Source organism: Podarcis muralis, chromosome 2, assembly GCF_964188315.1.
Source record: "Podarcis muralis chromosome 2, rPodMur119.hap1.1, whole genome shotgun sequence".
Lineage (NCBI taxonomy): Eukaryota > Metazoa > Chordata > Lepidosauria > Squamata > Lacertidae > Podarcis > Podarcis muralis.
The window spans coordinates 75,695,291-75,712,709 of NC_135656.1; the positions used below are offsets into that span (position 1 = coordinate 75,695,291).

General features: G+C 42.9%; 2 protein-coding genes across 2 annotated transcripts in view; one reads left to right on the forward strand and one right to left on the reverse strand.

The window, feature by feature from the left end:
- Positions 1–9,382, forward strand: part of SHISA5 (shisa family member 5) — a 37,142-nt gene extending 27,760 nt beyond the window's left edge. Inside the window, exons 4-6 of the mRNA XM_028718832.2 lie at positions 4,091–4,206; positions 4,953–5,174; positions 6,563–9,382. Of these exons, the coding sequence (XP_028574665.2) occupies positions 4,091–4,206; positions 4,953–5,174; positions 6,563–6,624 (400 nt within the window). The 3' untranslated portion in view covers positions 6,625–9,382. The remainder of the gene's footprint in view (positions 1–4,090; positions 4,207–4,952; positions 5,175–6,562) is intronic.
- Positions 9,383–11,981: 2,599 nt separating this feature from the next.
- On the reverse strand, positions 11,982–17,349 carry TREX1 (three prime repair exonuclease 1). The gene is made up of 2 exons (XM_028718836.2): positions 15,113–17,349; positions 11,982–14,130 (listed from the first exon to the last, which is right to left on the reverse strand). The coding sequence occupies exon 2, from the start codon at positions 14,120–14,122 to the stop codon at positions 13,115–13,117; it is 1,008 nt and encodes a 335-aa protein (XP_028574669.2). The 5' UTR covers positions 14,123–14,130; positions 15,113–17,349; the 3' UTR covers positions 11,982–13,114.
- Between the last annotated feature and the right edge of the window lie 70 nt (positions 17,350–17,419).

The following is a 17,419-nucleotide window of genomic DNA, read 5'->3' on the forward strand; positions in this document are numbered from 1 at the left end:
GTTGGTGATGTTGGCTAATGACCGTCTGGTACAGTGGTCTCATTGAACCTGAGATCTGAGTATCGTATGCATGCATAAGAAATACACCTATATATTCTCTGGCTCCTCGTTAGATTGTTTATCTTTTTCACCTTTTAGTAATAACATCTATATATTCTGACCAAGTTGCCTCATCTAGAGTTCGATGATGATGGTGGTGGCTGCGGTGGTGATGGTTTGGGGCAGGGGCCATATGGCAATGTTGTGTACTTGATGGGCGGTAGTAGATTAAAGAATCACTGCATTAACCTCTAAAATCAGCATCTGAAAGTGAAGAAAGACCTGATTCAGCTTGCATTGCAATCGCTGTTACAAGGACTGTGTTTAAGATGGCCTCCAATAAGTGTGATTCTCCCTCCCTGCCCTTGGTTGCACAAGACATTTCATTTTGTGGCGGTGTTGCCAATTCACGGAAGAGTCTATATCGTGCTGCAGCACTTGGCTGCTCATATACAGTAAATTGTGTCTAGTTTTGCATAACACCAGTAAGCTCTTGCTTTTCACATTTAAGGAAAGGAACACTCAATGAATGCAAGCTGTGGGTGTTTCTCCCCACCCCTATTTTGGTATGAGCTTCAGGAATTAGTCAGTACAGTACTGAAGTTGTCAGATGGCTTGCTGCTGCCGTCTCAAAGATATACTAGCTTGCACTTCATAAAATATTTTGGGTGTGCCTTCAGTTTTCTCATCATGCAGTGGAAAGAGTATCACTGTAGCTGACAATAATGTAGTTTACCCACCAGTGTATTAAACCTAAGTGCATTGGCTGAATGTTGTTGAACACAAACATTTTTTTAGCCTGACTGGCCTGATGTTTGGCAGAAACATGGAGCAGAATATAAACATGCAACTGAAGATGTAGTATCACTGTGAAATCCTTAAATGCTTTATTTTGTTTCATTGTGGCCATTTTGTTTCCACCTCATTGGAGCTTTTTTATTGTTGTTGGATTCATTTTAAAGAATAGAAAGAAGTTTAAAATGGAGGTTTGATATGTAAAACTCTTATCATGGATTCTTCTTAACGTGGGGGAAATGTAATTTTTTTGCCCTTATGAGTAAAAAAATAATTTGAATGTGCCTGGGCAATTCCTGCTAAAATAACTAAAGCCAGAGATAACTGAACCAGATTCCTAGGGCTGGACTGAATTAATTGGTCCCACAAGTGGAAGTTGGCACAACTAGACTTTACCCTCCTCTCCTTCCCCCCATGCGTCCCCTAGATTGGCTCAGGTGGGTCAGGATAATGCCCAGAATAGTACTTGGGAGAAGGAGAGGGGAGATTATTCCACCAAGCAAGCAGAAATGCTTTTGCTGATGAAGCTATCCTGATATCACTATGTTGAAACCCTTCCCTAGTGGTTACAATTAGGCCTTGGTGGCTCCTTCCCCTAACCAATAAATACAAAACGCAGAATAATTTGTGCAAAACAGTCAACACTAAAAAACAAATATTCACAAATTAAAATTATGAAAAGTTGCTCAATGCACATGATTTATGAAGGCCGCTTGGTTGCTGAAGGTGGCCCAATTTGGATTTTGCCTGGTGCAGCTTCTCTTTTCATCTGAATCTCTCCTCGAGATCAACTTCTTTGACGATTCTGTACCCTAACCTTTAACCCAAGGGTGAGGAACTTTCCCCTCCTGTCAGTGTCATTTCCTCACTGGTTACAGAAAGGTGGTGATAAAGGTGGAATAAAGACCACACTGTTTCAAGTTTAGCTGTGGTATGCCTCTGATTAGAATTCCTAATTCTGTACAATTCTACTCAGATGAATGCTTTACTGGGTTTTATGAGGTTAGTCTCAAATAACTACAGAGAATTAAAAATAATAATAATAATACAACAGCCAGTACAGCTAATGTTCTAGAAAGCAAATTAAAATAATTACTTTCTGACTTCAGGATGCTACACACCCACACACATATGGCAGAAGCCTACTAATTTTTTTCTTGGACAGGTGGGGAAAATACTTATTTTCTCCAAGTCATACAAACAGGAGGAGAAGTAAAAAAGAATAAAAAAAGAAATCAGTTTATCTGTCACAAGAGACTAGGGCCCTGCGGGACTTGACATCTTTCCGCAGGGCCTGCAAGACAGAGCTGTTCCACCAGGCCTTTGGCCAAGGCACAGCCTGACCCCCTCCTTTGGTAATTCTTCACAGAACTCTAGCCCAATGGTTGCCATCAATTTGATTTGAACTGATTTTATAATGAATTGTTTTTAGAATGCTGTATTATTTTACTGTTGTTAGCCGATCTGAGCCCAGCTTCGGTTGGGGAGGGCGGGATATAAATTTATTATTATTGTTAATAATAATAATAATAATAATAATAATAATAATAATAATAATAATAATAAAACAAAATTGTTCTGAAATGGCATATACTGAGGGGAGGAACACTTTGAAAAACCACAAAAAACCGGAAAGGAACTGGAAGGGGGAAATGGATGGGATGGAAGAATGGGAAAGCTTCCGGAGCAGCGTTAGAAACTGAGGTACGTCTAGGCACACTTTTTTATAACAAGAATACAAAGCTGAAAATGAATGAATTGCAGAAATATTAAGTTCATTTTTCACATGGTCTAGTCCTTCCCCTGCCCACCCCCCTAATATTCTTTAGAGGGTCTCTTCTTCAGTCTTCAGAGAGTAACTGGAAGTGAGGAGGCAGAAAAAGATCCTTCTTTCCTTCCACTCTGCAGTTTTAATCTGAAATCTTAGGCACAGAACTGCACCCGGACCTCAGAAACTGCTCGCGCTAATGAAATCCCCTATCACAAAATGTGCCTAGAACAATGGGAGTTTCAAACACTGTTCATGAGGTGTCAAGGGTTACATAAAAGGAGACCAGGGGCCACCCACCCACCTGCATTGTAGTCTTTCCCCATCCCTGAATTGCCCTTCTACTGTGGATTGTAAGACCTCTGGGCAGGAACTATGTTACCTTAGTGTGCTCAGCACACTATCAGTACTGAACAAATGCCAAGCAGTGGTGGTCTTGTGGCCTGGTCTAATGATCACCCTATGCATAGTAGGTCCAGCACAGAAAAGGAGCAGAGCTAAAGATTTGTTCTTGGCAAGTCTAGGTTAATGCATACTGCTAAAGATTGATGACATTTGGAAGTCAAGTGACTTGCGCGCACAGGGACGGTCAACTTGATGACATACATGTAGCCATGTGCATGCCAGTTCGACCAAGCACCCCAACACAGTGTGTACCTACTCATCCACTCATTAATAATAATAATAATTAATAATAATAATTTTTTTATACCCTCTTTCCCCAGCCACTCTAGGCGGCTTCCAACAAAAGATTAAAAATACATTAAAACCTCAGTCATTAAAAACTTCCCTAAACAGGGCTGCCTTCAGATGTCTTCTAAACATCAGACTTCTAAACTGCTTTCACTGCGCAGTGATCCCTCTTGTTGTTCTGGCTTCTGAGATTCAGATTTTTTTTTTCTTGTTTTCCTCCTCCAAAAACTAGGTTCGTCTTATGGTCTGGTGCGTCTTATAGAGCGAAAAATACGGCATTTCCTTGATATCTGATGGGAGGGTGTTCCACAGGGCAGACGCCACTACTGAGAAGGCCCTCTGCCTGGTTCCCTGTAACCGCACTTCTCTCAGTGAGGGAACCGCCAGAAGGCCCTCTGCGCTGGACCTCTGTGTCCTGGTTGAATGATGGGGGTGGAGATGCTCCTTCAGATATAGTGATACACATGATGCATCTATATATGCCTCTCTGCTGCTTTTTCTTTCTTTGGTATGACTATGCCCCTTCGTGAAAGAACACTTCTAGATCATAGTACTGAATTTTTAATCCTCATTTTTTTATTTGACATAATCCATATGATAAACCTCTAAGGGAAATTGCTTGTTTGCACACTGAATGTTATTTTTATGCATTTTTTCTAAATATAACAAATTAGATCAAATATTTGATGAACAAAGGATAACTGTGTGATTTATCAGTGTTTCCGGTTATAACTGACGATTGCCTCCTGTTTTGATAGACACCTTAGTTTTCAAATGTGACTTTTCCTTTTACAGCGGGACTGTCATAGCTGTTGGTGTTTCCATATTTGTACTGTTTGTGGTGACCATCATTTTCTGCTTCACCTGTTCATGTTGCTGCCTGTATAAAGCATGCCGAAGACAACCACGGCGTAAGTATGGTTTATTTTTTACCTCCTCTTAGTAAAGAAAGAAAGAAGGCTGTTCTAACAAGAAATTATTCATGACTCATAAACTCTTTTTAAAAATATAGTGCTGTCTAATGTCATGCGTAATTTTGGGATATAGCTGCAGAAGCAATTCATGTTATTTAGACACATCTGAGATCAAGAGCTTGTTTACCTCAGCAGCATTTTGGACTTGATGCCAAAAAGCAGGTATGGTAGGAATTGTCTAAATATCTGAACAACCAAATAGCCATGATTTTGTAAAGTGAATCTAATATGCAGGCTGAGTTCAGCTAAACTGTAGTATGTTCAGAACGTTTTCTGCAAGCACAACTGAACTTCCTCTCCCCTCCCCTCCTGTCAAATCTGCTCTGGGGTTTCCTCAACCCCTGGAGCAGATTTGGGGTGGTGCAGGGCAGGGAGTGCAAAAGGAGGATAAGTTCTGATGTGCTTGCAGAAGTCATTCCACATGCCCAGTGACTTAGCGGGATTCAACCCTGTGTCGTGTCTGTTTGTGTCTCTTAGGAGGACTAAGAAATTTGTGTGTGAGGGGAGGGTAAGCTTCATCGCTGTTCACCTCAGGAATGTAGTCAGAATAGCTTTAGAATGCAGTTGGTGGCAGTTGAGTTTACAAAAAATGAAAAAACAGGGAGCAAAGGGATTGTTTAGAAATATAATCATCTTCCTTCATGTGCTGATTGCTTCCCTGGCACTCTTCCCATGTCTTACAGCTGTCGTGACCACAACTACAGCCACAACTGTGGTGCAGGTGCCATATCCTCAGCAGCCTGGGATGCCACCACAAGGTTACCCTGTAGGGATGTATCAAGGATATAATCCTCTGCCAGTGCAACCGCAGCAGGGGATGCCAGCAGCACCCTACCCAACACAGTACCCTCCACCTTACCCCACACAGCCTGCAGGACCACCACCCTACCATGAAACCATGGCAGGTAAGGAGAGAATCTGTTGAGAAGAGCGGGGTGCTTTGTCTTGCACCCTCAGCTGCAAGAGCTGGGGTGTCTGTGGGTGTTTTTATCTGGAGCCTTGAAGTGGAGCAAATACAAGGTTTCTGAGAGGGAGGACGTGAACCATTAATATGCTCATTCTTAGCTTATTTTTTTCTAGTTCTTTGCTATTTCATCAAGGTTTCCACCAACCAAGTTCTCATTCCATGCTCCCAATATTTCTTGACATGAGGACAACAATGTGCCCCTTGATGTGCTATTTAATATCTGAGATTGGTGATCCTTGATTGGGGCTTGTATACTTACTGTATTATGCTATCGTTGGCTGCAGAGTTAATTGGAATCTTATCCTTTTATGTGGCGAGGGGGCAGGGGCAGGCAATTATCTTAGATTCTCTGCTGACTTCTATAAAAAGTGATCTTTATTACTGCATAACCTTTCCTGGCATTATATTACACCAAATTTCCTGGTGATGATGACCTCTGAGCAAACTTAGGATCCTAACTAAAGCATGTTGCTGTACCATTAAACTGCCAAGTTTGTCAGTTTTTGCCTGTTGTACTGGTGGTATCAAATATGCCGGCATCATGCCATACTGGAGCAACTGTGGCCAGTGGCGGAGGAAGGGGAGCACAGGGGATGCGGTCCACCCCGGGTGTCGTCACCAAGGGTGTGTGTGATAAAATGAGTTTTTAAAAATAAAAATAAAAAATGGGCTCACAAAACTTTTTAGGAGTGACATGGTAGCTTAGGCGCCTGCAGGTTCCACACTGCCTAAAACAGCAGTGTGGGAGTTGCGTCTGCTTAGTGCCTCTCCCTCAGCTGCCCTACAGCTGAGGGGGAGGCGGGGGAGAGGCTCCAAGCATTGGAGAGGCTTGCCCTACCCCATGGGTGGCTCACCCCGCCCCCGGCTGCAGGACACGCCCCTGTACCAGGCACCCAAGTGGCTAGCTACGCTGCTGACTGTGGCATCCCTCAGTCTGATATGCTGCCATCTTAGTCATTCCGTAGCAGCAGAGCCCAAATGTACAATCCTGTCCTCACTTTATAGATTGGTCAGGAATCTAATCACACTGAGCAGTATACCTGTACAGAAACTCAGCTTTGGGTTACCCTTAAAAGCATGTAAGGACAGGGTCAGTTTTGTCATAAGAGACCCTGCTTGAACTTCTTTTTAAGAGATATGTTCTCCTTTAATGGAAAAGAACTTTTAAAAGCCTTGATACAATCTGTTTTGAAGATTTTACTGATGAGGCTGGAAGTCCTTCTTGAGCTCACAAATCAGTAGATTCTCTGAGAGTGCTCGTAATCAGCCCAGGAGAAAGTATAGTATTTATAAAATATATATTTAAAATGTTGTCTTGTTTTACAGCTGGAGCTCCTGGGGTTCAGCCACCTTATAACCCAGCATACATGGATCCTCCAAAGCATTAACTTCAAATGGATTTACTGCTCTGTATCTGCGCAGAAGCCTTTTCAAACAGAATCTATATTGTGGCATACTTTCTAAAAATACTACTCTGATGCAGGTGGGGTAGAAGCCCTGACAGTGTTTGTTTGCTTTTTAATACCTTGAACACCACAAGAAAGAAAAAAAAGATCACCTGGATTTGTTTTCCTATATCTCAATTTAAATTGTTGATAGTGTCTTAAAAAGACAACTTCGGAGTAGGAGTCATGGATATGCCATACAATAATTTGAAGTCTAGTGAAACGGAGTCGTTGATAAGACGAGTAGCAACAAGTGTCTGCTACCATGATTTTGCCAGTAATTGTTAATGCTTATAAAATGAGAGGTGTACCTCAACAAAATCAGTGTAAAAACTGGATATACTTTTTCCAGTTAACTATTGCAAAGTAAAATCTAATGAACAGAAGTAAGAGAAATAGTACTGAGTAGAATGTTTTGGTTTTTTGGCAAGAAATAGTGTAAGTTGTTAAAGAAAACTTTTCTGTATTTGTGCAGTAATTGCATAGTCATTTGCTTCATTATGCTTTCACAGTTTTAATTTCAAGCATGTCAGTTTCATAGGTAACTTTCCTCTGTCTAATATTCCAGTTTCCCCTTTCCTCAAAACGACAACAACAACAACAACAACAACAACCAAAAGTACTGTACCGCTGCATGAACATGGTTGCATGAGATCATTAATCATCTTAACATGTCAGACCTGCAGTACAATGTTAGGCTTAGTAGGCTTAGTAGAAGAGCTGGATATAAATACATAAATATTGTATTCTCCTGTTCTGATCCTAATGTTCCTGTTGAGAGTGCCGGCCAAACATGCCTTCCTCCATGTATAAGGAAGCTTAGGCATTCCACCCTGCCTCTCCTTTTCATTATTTTTCCTGTCTGGCAGTTCAACATTCCATGGGTACTGAGCATGCTCATAAGGAAAACCCTACAGCATCAGACCAAAGACTTGTCTAGCACAGCCTTTTGTTTTCTGTAGCCAACCAAATGCCTATGGGAAGCCCACAAGCCACAGTAGTATTCTCCCACTCATGATAGTGCAGGAACTGGTATTCTGAGGTATACTGTCTCTGATGCTGGAGGTAATATAGCCAACATGGCTAGTTGCCTGTTATTTTCTCTGTAAATCTTTCTAATGCCCCTTCAGAACCATTTATTTTCTTTATTTGAAACTGCTTAACAGTGCAGCACTCTCCATACATACTTGGAAGTAAGTCTCCTGGAGAGCAATGGCCTTTTTACTCCCAGGTAGTATAGGATTGCACCTTAAATAGACTAACAGAAATTTGCTTCCAGCTCTTAATGGGTTTTTGTACCTGCCTGCATCTATCCATGTACCAAAACCACCACAAACCACTGTCAGAATTGCTTTCGCTGTGAAGGAGAAATGTGAAGAGGAGGCAACCTGTTTTTGGAGCTGCAGTTTCTCATTGCGGATTGCTCCTATGTAGTTATAAGTTGGAGTCCCTGCATTTCTCTGTGTGAGCAACCAATGCTTTGAGGAGTGCTACTGTGATCTTGGTGCCTTCTTAAACGTCTTTATATAGTTCTTTCTGTTGCATTTTCCTATTCAAGAATTTTCTGGTAAAATGACTAAGGCTGCAATCATGTACCCTTAACCTAGGAGTAAGCCCCATTGAACTCAGTGGGACTTGCTTTTGAGGGAATGTGCATAGGATTGCAACGTGGATCATGTTATGTAGGCATAGACCTCTCTCTTCATGAGATTGCATATGGTCTACATTCTACTAATGTAAAATGAAAAGTTATAGAAACTGGCATTGACTACATTTCCTTACCGTGACTTGTAATGGGGAAAAGTCCTGTCTTATGGTGATTATTGGGGATGTTAGGAAGGCTATATAGATATTGATTTTCATGTGCTGTGTTAAGCTCTACTTTTTCTTTCTGGGTGTATAGTAACAAACTGCTGAAAAGTGTGTCTTTCTCTACCTCCTTCAGGAAAAGCATCAGAGTTATCTTAATTCACCATTGTGCCAGCATGGATTGAAACCCTGTCCACACTTCCACATAAGTGATTGTATCACAAAGCATAGCTCTGTTGACTGCCATCACTTTGCCATGGTCATGAGACAGTATCTTGTGTGTTTTTAACCTTCCTCCCCAGTATTAGGTAGAGTTTGGTGGGAGTGAGGGTTAGGAAGAAACTGTATATGATCATTAAAAGGTATCAACATCATGAGTAATTCCTGTTCCATTGTGACCTGTGAAATATCAGCTCACATAGTCACATGATGACACCAGTGTGTATCTATGAGCAGAATTCGAGTGTTTGCTTACATACAAGTATTTCATTATTTGCAATCCTGCTGTTACATGAGTCTTGTTTAACTCAATAGTGCTTATATGTGAGTATCTGAGGGGGAAATTGTGGCCTGTGAAATACTGTGTGTGTTATATATGTCAATTTAATAAAAAAGTTGTTTACTGAAGCAGAAGGGAAATTGAATTTCAGCTTCATATTGTAGATTTTCAGTGTTTACTTTTTTATTGTGAACTTTGGAAGTGCCTTTCACAGACTTTTCAAACTGCATTATTGTAGTCAGTGTACTATATATCAATATACAATGCAATTCTTTTTTATATTCTTTTTTTAAAAAACTAATCCTGATTTGTATGTTGCTTATAGTAAACAAGACAATTCAAAAGGATTGGCATGTTTGCAGCTTTTTATAATAAATATATTGTCAAAACGTACTCACTTTGCATTATTTGTTGAATTCTGCTAGTATTAGAAAAATAGTGTTCAACTCCCTGCATGTAAAAGACAGTAGTTCTGACCCAGAGAAAATTAATTGCACTAACTGAAAAGAATCCAAACCCAAACAGTGACAATATGAAGAGAGTAAGGGCTGTGCCCCTGCTTGTTCTGCTGGCTAAGCTCCTGCTATCTAAACTCGCTTTTCACTTTCCAAAGCCCATTTCTGAAGCCACTACTCTCTTCTATTCTGCACCCCTGCTTTGCACCCATTTTTACATTCACACCATGTCCATCATCCCTGCTTTACACAAACTGCTGCTTCAAACACAACTTCTCATTCCCTTGGTGTTGTAACCTGCCTTCTCTTTTAATCCCCAAACCCTGTACCAGCTTCATGCAAATCCAGGGATGTGATGCGGCATTATAAACACTCCACTGGGGGTTGCATGGTGAAAGCCTTACCTTTTTTCCATATAAGAAGATACAGCTCTCAAAGCATTGCACAACCCTAATGTGTTTGCAGATTATTTTGGGTGTCAAACCACTGGGGCAGTCTGTGATAGTGAATTAGGGGCCAGAGGAGCCCTGCTGGCCCCTGAAGCTTTATGCCAAAGGTATGCAATGTGCTGTCCTCAAGATGTTGTTCGACTCCCAACTCCTGTCAGCTCCAGCCAACATGGCCAATGGACAGGGACAATGGGGATTTGGAGCTCAGCAACGTCTGAAGGGGACCATGTTGGCTACTCTGCTTTATGCAATACAAGCTGTCTTTGGCTGGCAAGAGAGACTTGGAAATATTAGGTTCCCACCTAAACACAAAATAACAAAGATTGAAGGGGAGGTATGGAGCACTGTGGTAAAGAGGGAGTCAAGCTAAGGGTGGAACATTCTAGGGCAGATTTCACAAAGTCTGTACAAACATTGAGAGCTTAGAGAACTCTGATGGGCTCGGTTACCTATGAAGGCTTTGTCTAAAGCAGGCATGGCCAAACTTCACCCTCCAGATGTTTTGGGACTACAATTCCCATCATCCCTGACCACTGGTCATTAGCTAGGGATGATGGGAGTTGTAGTCCCAAAATATCTGAAGGGCCAAGTTTGGCCATGTCTCGTCTAAAGCAAAGAGGGATACTGATCTAGAGTTCTGTGGAGGCACAGGAGGGGTCCTAAATTTACCATTGGGTCTAAGTTTCCACTAAAGGTGATGAGTGAAATGAACAGTGTGCAAATAGAGCATAAGTTTTTAGTGTGAGGTTCTAACTCATAAAAATAGCTAGTGTGACTGGTAGTGGCAGCAGTGCCTCAAACAGGGCTCCTCCAGGGATCTAAGTAGATCAAATCAAGTTCTATTTGGATTGACTTGTTTAGGTTAGAGGTCAAGCATGAAGAAGGCATTAGCATTCTTGCTTTCACTATGGTAAATATACCTTGTGAAAGTATCTCATCAATCAACCTAACTTGGGGAACCTTTGCTGGACAATGGGACAAATCTTTATCTCCCCACCCTTGGCAGACCTACAATATGAGCAGTGCTGGGTTGTTTTGAAAGCCCTTTTGCAAACATGTCTATGCTGCTCTTTAAATCTCATTAAATCCAGAGGTTCAAACAGCAGTGCTGGGAGTGGAGGGAAGCAGTTTCCATTGAAACTACTGCTAAGATGGGAGGTTTTTTCCACACTCCCACGACCCATCACTTTAAGCTCCTGCTATTCAAGTCACAAGGCAAATCTTTAAAAATGTAGTATAAACACCGACAACTGGGAAACACTGGCCTGTGAGCGCTCCAATTGGAGAACAGCCTTTACCAAAGGTGTCATGGGCTTCGAAGACACTCGAACTCAGGACGCAAGGGAGAAACATGCTAAGAGGAAGGCACGCTTGGCAAATACACACTGTGATCAACTCCTGCCCGGAAACCAATGTCTCTACTGTGGAAGAACGTGTGGATCCAGAATTGGCCTCCACAGTCACTTACGGACTCATTGTTAAAACCATATTTATGGAAGACAATCTTACTCAGCTACAAGTGATTGCCAAAGAAGAAGAAAAAGAAGAGTCATGTCACACATCTGGTATGTGGGGTATATCTTGTAGGGTGGGTGTGGCTTGACCAAAATGGCTTGGTTGGGTCAAATGTGGAAGACAATGGGTGAGATATTCCCCGCTTCTGTTCTAAAGTGAAGTCAGCAAATAAAAACTACAACCTTGCTCTTTATGCCTAAGCTTTAGCTTTGGGCACTTCCCAAGGCGACATGGAACTTTCCAGAGTCAAGATTCTAGGAAATACTTAAAATGACAGCAAGACTCTGAACCGCTTTCCTCAACCACTTGAGTTTTTTAGCATTTTTTTTTTTTAATGGAAAGGAAGATAGCTGTTTTTACCCACCTTCATCTCTCTGGAATTTTAGGCCTTTCCCCTAATGAATATTGGCTTTTTCACATATATACCAGTGTACTCCGACATTTAGAGTTCTTACACAATTTTTAAAATTTATTTTATCCTTTTAATTTTTACATTGTGCAGAATGGCTTGTAAAAAAAGAGGGGAAAAAATCACAGCCCTTGAAGACACCAACAAAATAATAACGTCAAGAATCACCAAAATAATATTAATTTATTATCCACCCTTTACCCTAAGATCCCAGAGCAGGTTACAGCGTTGAAACATAGTATTAAAAACAGTTTAAAACAATAGCCATAAAAATAAAGTGCATCCTAAGAACATAAACCTCAAACCTCAGCATTCTCCAAAAACAGTAAAATGAAAGTGCCGGAAGCATCTCTGTGCGAAGGGAGTTCCACAGCTTAGGGGCCACCACAAAGAATGCCTTCCCTGAACCTCTAAGGGCAGAGGAACTACCAAGAGGACCTTCTCTGCTGATCTCAGCACACAAGAGGCTCGGTACAAAAGGAGGCAGATATTTGGAACCTGAATCATTTGAGGCTTTAAACACCAGTGTGAGCACTTTGAATTGGGCCAAGACACAAACTGGAAACCAATGCCCCTTTTCTAAAATAGGGGTTATAGAAGATCTAAATGGAGGGAGAAAATAAGAACCAGAGCTGGTGGAAACACATTTTTGCAGCTTGCAACTTATAATACAGTGGTGCCTCGCAAGACGAAATTAATTCGTTCCGCAAGTTTTTTCTTCTTGCGAGCTTTTCGTCTTGCGAAGCACGGTTTCCCATAGGAATGCATTGAAAATCAATTAATGCGTTCCTAGGGAAACCGCTTGCCAGGCTGGCGGTGCGGAGAAGGGCTTTTCTCCCCACCGCAAGCCTTCAGGACAGGTACGGGAACAGAGGGGAAGGCGCGCAGCACTTTCCCTCTGTTCCCGGGGCTTGCGTGGGAGGAGGGTTTTTCCTCCCCACCGCCAACATTCAGAACAGCATTCTGAATGTTGGCGGTGGGAAGGAAAACCCTCCTCCCACCCCAAGTCATCAGAAAAGCCATCCGAAGCCGGGCGGCGGGAGAAGGCGTCCCCGCCCCGCCGCCCGGCTTCGGAGCTTCGTTCCGATGCCGGGCGGCAGGAGGAGGTCCGAGGACAGTGGGGAAGACGCGCTGCGCTTCCCCGCTGTCCCGGAGATTTCCCTATGGGCTTTCGTCTTGCGAAGCAAGCCCATAGGGAAATTCGTTTTGCGAAGCGCCTCCAAAACGGAAAACCCTTTTGTCTAGCGGGTTTTCCGTCTTGCGAGGCGTTCCTCGCAATCCAATGCATATTCTTAAATTAAACAGGGTATTTAACTGCAACCCACATGACTACTAGCCCAAGAAACAGAATCAAAATACCCTGAACACTCTTAATTTCATCAGGAATTATGAAATATTTATCAGTACTTTTATGGCTTAGTGGAATATAATTATTATCTGCTGGTTCACCACCTTCTGGAAAAGGCCAGCGTGAAGTAGTTGCTGCTACCCTTTGCCGCGACTGCTTCTGTAAGTGACTGGAGTGGGGTGGTTGAATGTTTCCAGGTGTTTTTGAAAAGGAAGCGTATCTCTCATTTTCCTTGTACATGGCTCTAATGGAATTAAATGGAATTGCATTTGAATCCATCCAGCACATAAGATCGCTGGCACGTTGTTGAAAGATGTTTATTAGCGCAATGACATCTCCTTCTGCATTGTGACTGTTCGGAGGATATTCTCTGTAGAATTTAAAATACAAGTCTCGAAGAGCATATTTTTTCCTGCTGCCAGGTGCGCTAGGTTGGTATGCAAACTGCTGAAGCTGGTTGTTCTCGCTGTCCAAGGCTTTCATGGCTTTAATAGTATCTGCACAATAGATTTCGTCAAGGGCTAAGTGACCCAGCGCAGAAAGTTCAGCTTTCAGCAAAGGAAAATCATAACCATAGCCGTTGTGTGCTACCAAACAGATTGGTGGGTGCTGCCGTCTGAAGAAGGCCACAATCATGTGCAAAAGATCCAAGTTAAAGGTTTGCTTTCTGTTCATGGCAAACGCTTCATTCGTCAGTCCTGTAATGGAACTTGCTGCCAGGGTGAACAGCTTGTCTGGATTAATGCAAACCGACAGCTTATCTGCTAACCGTGGTAAGAGAGGTAGTGGTTTTGGGCGAGGGTTGCTGTATTGAGGATTCTCCAAGGAATGTCTAGACACAGCAAACAGGCACATTTCTGCAATTTTAGGCTGCGAGGGTGGTAAGCCTGTTGCTTCCAGGTCCATAAAAACAAATGTCTCAATGGGTTTGGAGGGAGTCACAGATGTTGGCCACATTCTCAGGTCTAGGAAGAAAGAACAGTGAAAATTTGGGAAAGGCACAAGATGGCCAATGCAATGTATAGATCTCATGTTAACACTATGCCCGTAGTTACCCTTCCTTTCACCCTCTCAGTGTGGCCAAAATGCTTTAATAAATGAAGTAGACACACAGCGACAAGCCACAGATATACGCGAAGAAGCCCTATGCTCAGGTCATTTGGGCTACACTGCCGACCCCCTTGCACTGCTTCGCAAAGGAGCTGCGCTTCGTAAAATCAGAATCCTTGGAAGGGACCCCCAAGAACAATCTAGTCCAACCCCCTGCAATGCAGGAATCACAGCTGAGGAAGGCTGCATAAACCTTCCTACTGGGGGGCAAGAAGGCCTCTATCACACCGATGTAGGGGTCTGTCTGGGATGCGGGCACCAAGCGCCCACTCTGCCCTCGAACTAGACGGGAGGTTCCTTCTCGACCCTGGAGAGAAGTCCGTGTTTTCTCCTGAGACAGATCTCCGGGCGCCTCAAGGGCAGGTGGCTCCACAGCGCAGAATCACGAGGGCGCCCTGTCTTGAAAGAGTCGCGCGCCCCTTTCCTCTCCCGGGAGCTGAGCAACGCAGCAGAGGCCCGAGTTCGTCTTCCTGTGGCGAAGGGCCAGGAAGGGAGCAAAGCGGCTCCCAACCCCACGTGAAGTGTGGCCGCATTCGCCGTGCAAATGCTTGGGAATCCTATCTATGAACCCAAGAAAATGGCGCCGTCCTCCTGCAGGCGCCACTGACGGGAAAGGGAGGCGATGTGCCCGCATTGCCGCGTTTTGGGTTGCGCAAACGGCACTCGCAAAGGAGGGAAATGTTAGGGCGGCCAAGCTCGTCCCACCCTTTTCCCTTCACGATCTCGCCTTATTACTACCTTAACCCCTAAATTCAAGAACAGCTGCGGAACCAAGCAGCGTCTCCCTTTCCGTTTTACAAGCGCTCAGACTCGGAGCCTCCTGTTTAAAATACATACTGGAGTAGAATGGCGCGCAGGCAGCCTTCCGCGATGGAGACCTTCTCTCCAGTCCAGCGCCTCCTTCACCCCTTTAAGATTTTTATTTTATTTTATTTTAATCCGCCATTAGGCATTGGAAAGCCGCTCCCAAAGTTCCGGATGAAACCGAAAGCTCAAGCTCAGCTCCTCCCTGGCCACAGTCCTGGCAAATCAGTATCTCACAAAGCTTTGGAGCTCGTGGTTTAAACCATGTTTAAATCTGTGCATGTTACTGCAGCATCTAGCTTTGCCCGGATACTGTACTGTTTGTAATCTGTTTTGGCTTGAAAAAGAGGATCAACAATAACTGTCGCTGGACTGACTTCTTTGGAAACAAACTGCAAGAGGAAAGCAAGTAGGTTGTTCTCAAATACACAGACAAAATAACTAGCCACAGACAAGTTTATACAGATAACAAAAGGGGCTAGCTTACATTCATGGTAGAGTAATAAGAGAACAATTGTAGAAACTGCCCAAACTTCCTAAGCAGCAGGCACCAGCTAAGAAGCATCCAAAATGACACTGAGACCACTTTTTAGTCGATTGTGGCTCATGCTAATAGGAAAAGGATAACAGGAGACAGATACGGGATTGGTTTGCTCCTGTTCCACATTTAAAATATTATCAACGTATAGGTCAATTAGTTTCATTATGGCTATAATATATACAGTGCTGTCATTTTTCATATGCATTAGGTTAAGTATTTAGCTCCCATTTATTTATATAAAGATTAACACTATGCATTTCTCTGTCCTCACATCTCACAGGAGCATATTTGTTGCTGTTCAGTAGCTAGAGCTTTAGAACTACTACTAGGAAAATCAGACATCATAATATGGACTTCGTATCAACAAATCAAGAACCTGTTCTCAAAGTTGCAATCCTATGAGTTTGATGTTACCAACTGCAAGCAAAAGCATTTAAAACACTAATTAAATTGATTCTGCTGTAACATGCTTACACAACTTTAAAACTGATTTCACTACTAAGTATTGGAAGCACAGATGTTATTAAATACACATGTGAGGTCTTGTTTTTAGTGACTCAGTCCCTGACGTAGCATAATTCCTAGACAGGTAACTCAATACACTCCTATAATTCCCAGAGACTTTTTTCCCTTACAGCTAGACAATTCTTACTGTGAACAGCACTACTAGTCCTTTGAAACTCATCAAGAATGAGGGTGGCTCCCTCTTGTAATGCAATAATTTAAAGATTTATTTCAGTTAAAGGCAGAAATATTAGAACCAGGCACTCGGGAAGTATGAGAAGCTGAAGGAAGATACTGCTGCATTTCTAGTGGAGTTTATGAAAGAGATCTAGGCAAAGTGGGGCAAGGTACTTCTACGAGATTGGATGTATGCATTCAAAAGTGCAAGATGAGATCACTGCATGGCAGAAGCAGGACTCTGGCATTCTAACCCCTATGTGCTTAGAACTCTGTGATGGAGAGCAGAGCTCTAGTTTCGGTGTTCCGTTACGCCAGAAGTGTCTTAGTCATGCTGGCCACATGACCCAGAAAAACTGTCTGCAGACAAACGCTGGCTCCCTCGGCCTGTAAAGCGAGATGAGCGCTAGAACCCCAGAGTTGTCTGCGACTGGACTTAACTGTCAGGGGTCCTTTACCTTTACTGTATGCCTACTGAGGGGAGCCTGTTCTGTTCACTGAGGCTCTCCATGCTATTTAGAAGCCTAGAAAATCCTGGCTCTGACCCTGCCCTGTTAAGAGTTAAAAACAGGGAAGGAGGATGTACCTGAAAGCAGATTCTGCAGTGAGAATCTGCTTTCACAGGTATACAACGTAAGGCTAAAAGGGTGAATGCAAAAGTGTTCAGAGCAAGGGATGGGTTCTTTTATACAGTCATGCAAAAGCCAGAGGTAACTACACCCTCTGCACACACCTTTCTCCCCATTCTGGCAAGTGAGAAGGATTATCCCCATTCATGTTCCACACAAACTGAAGCAAGGGCAAAAGGGTAGAAAGCAGGGCTTATGGAGGGACATGGTCTGGGGGGTCCTGAGGACAAAGTAGAGAGGCTTGGAGGGATGCATTCCCACTTCTGACAAACAGTGCAATCCTACGCTAGTCAATGTAGAATTAAGACCCACTGACTTTAACGAAACTCATGTCCTTGTGAAGCATTTATAGGATTGCAGCCACAGACAGGAAGTGGATTGTATGTTTTAGGAACACAAGCATTCTTCTGAAAATACAGTGAAATACATATTTAAGCTGGTTCCCACAATATTCAGAGCAACATTTGAAGAGCAAAGCAGTCCTTCCCA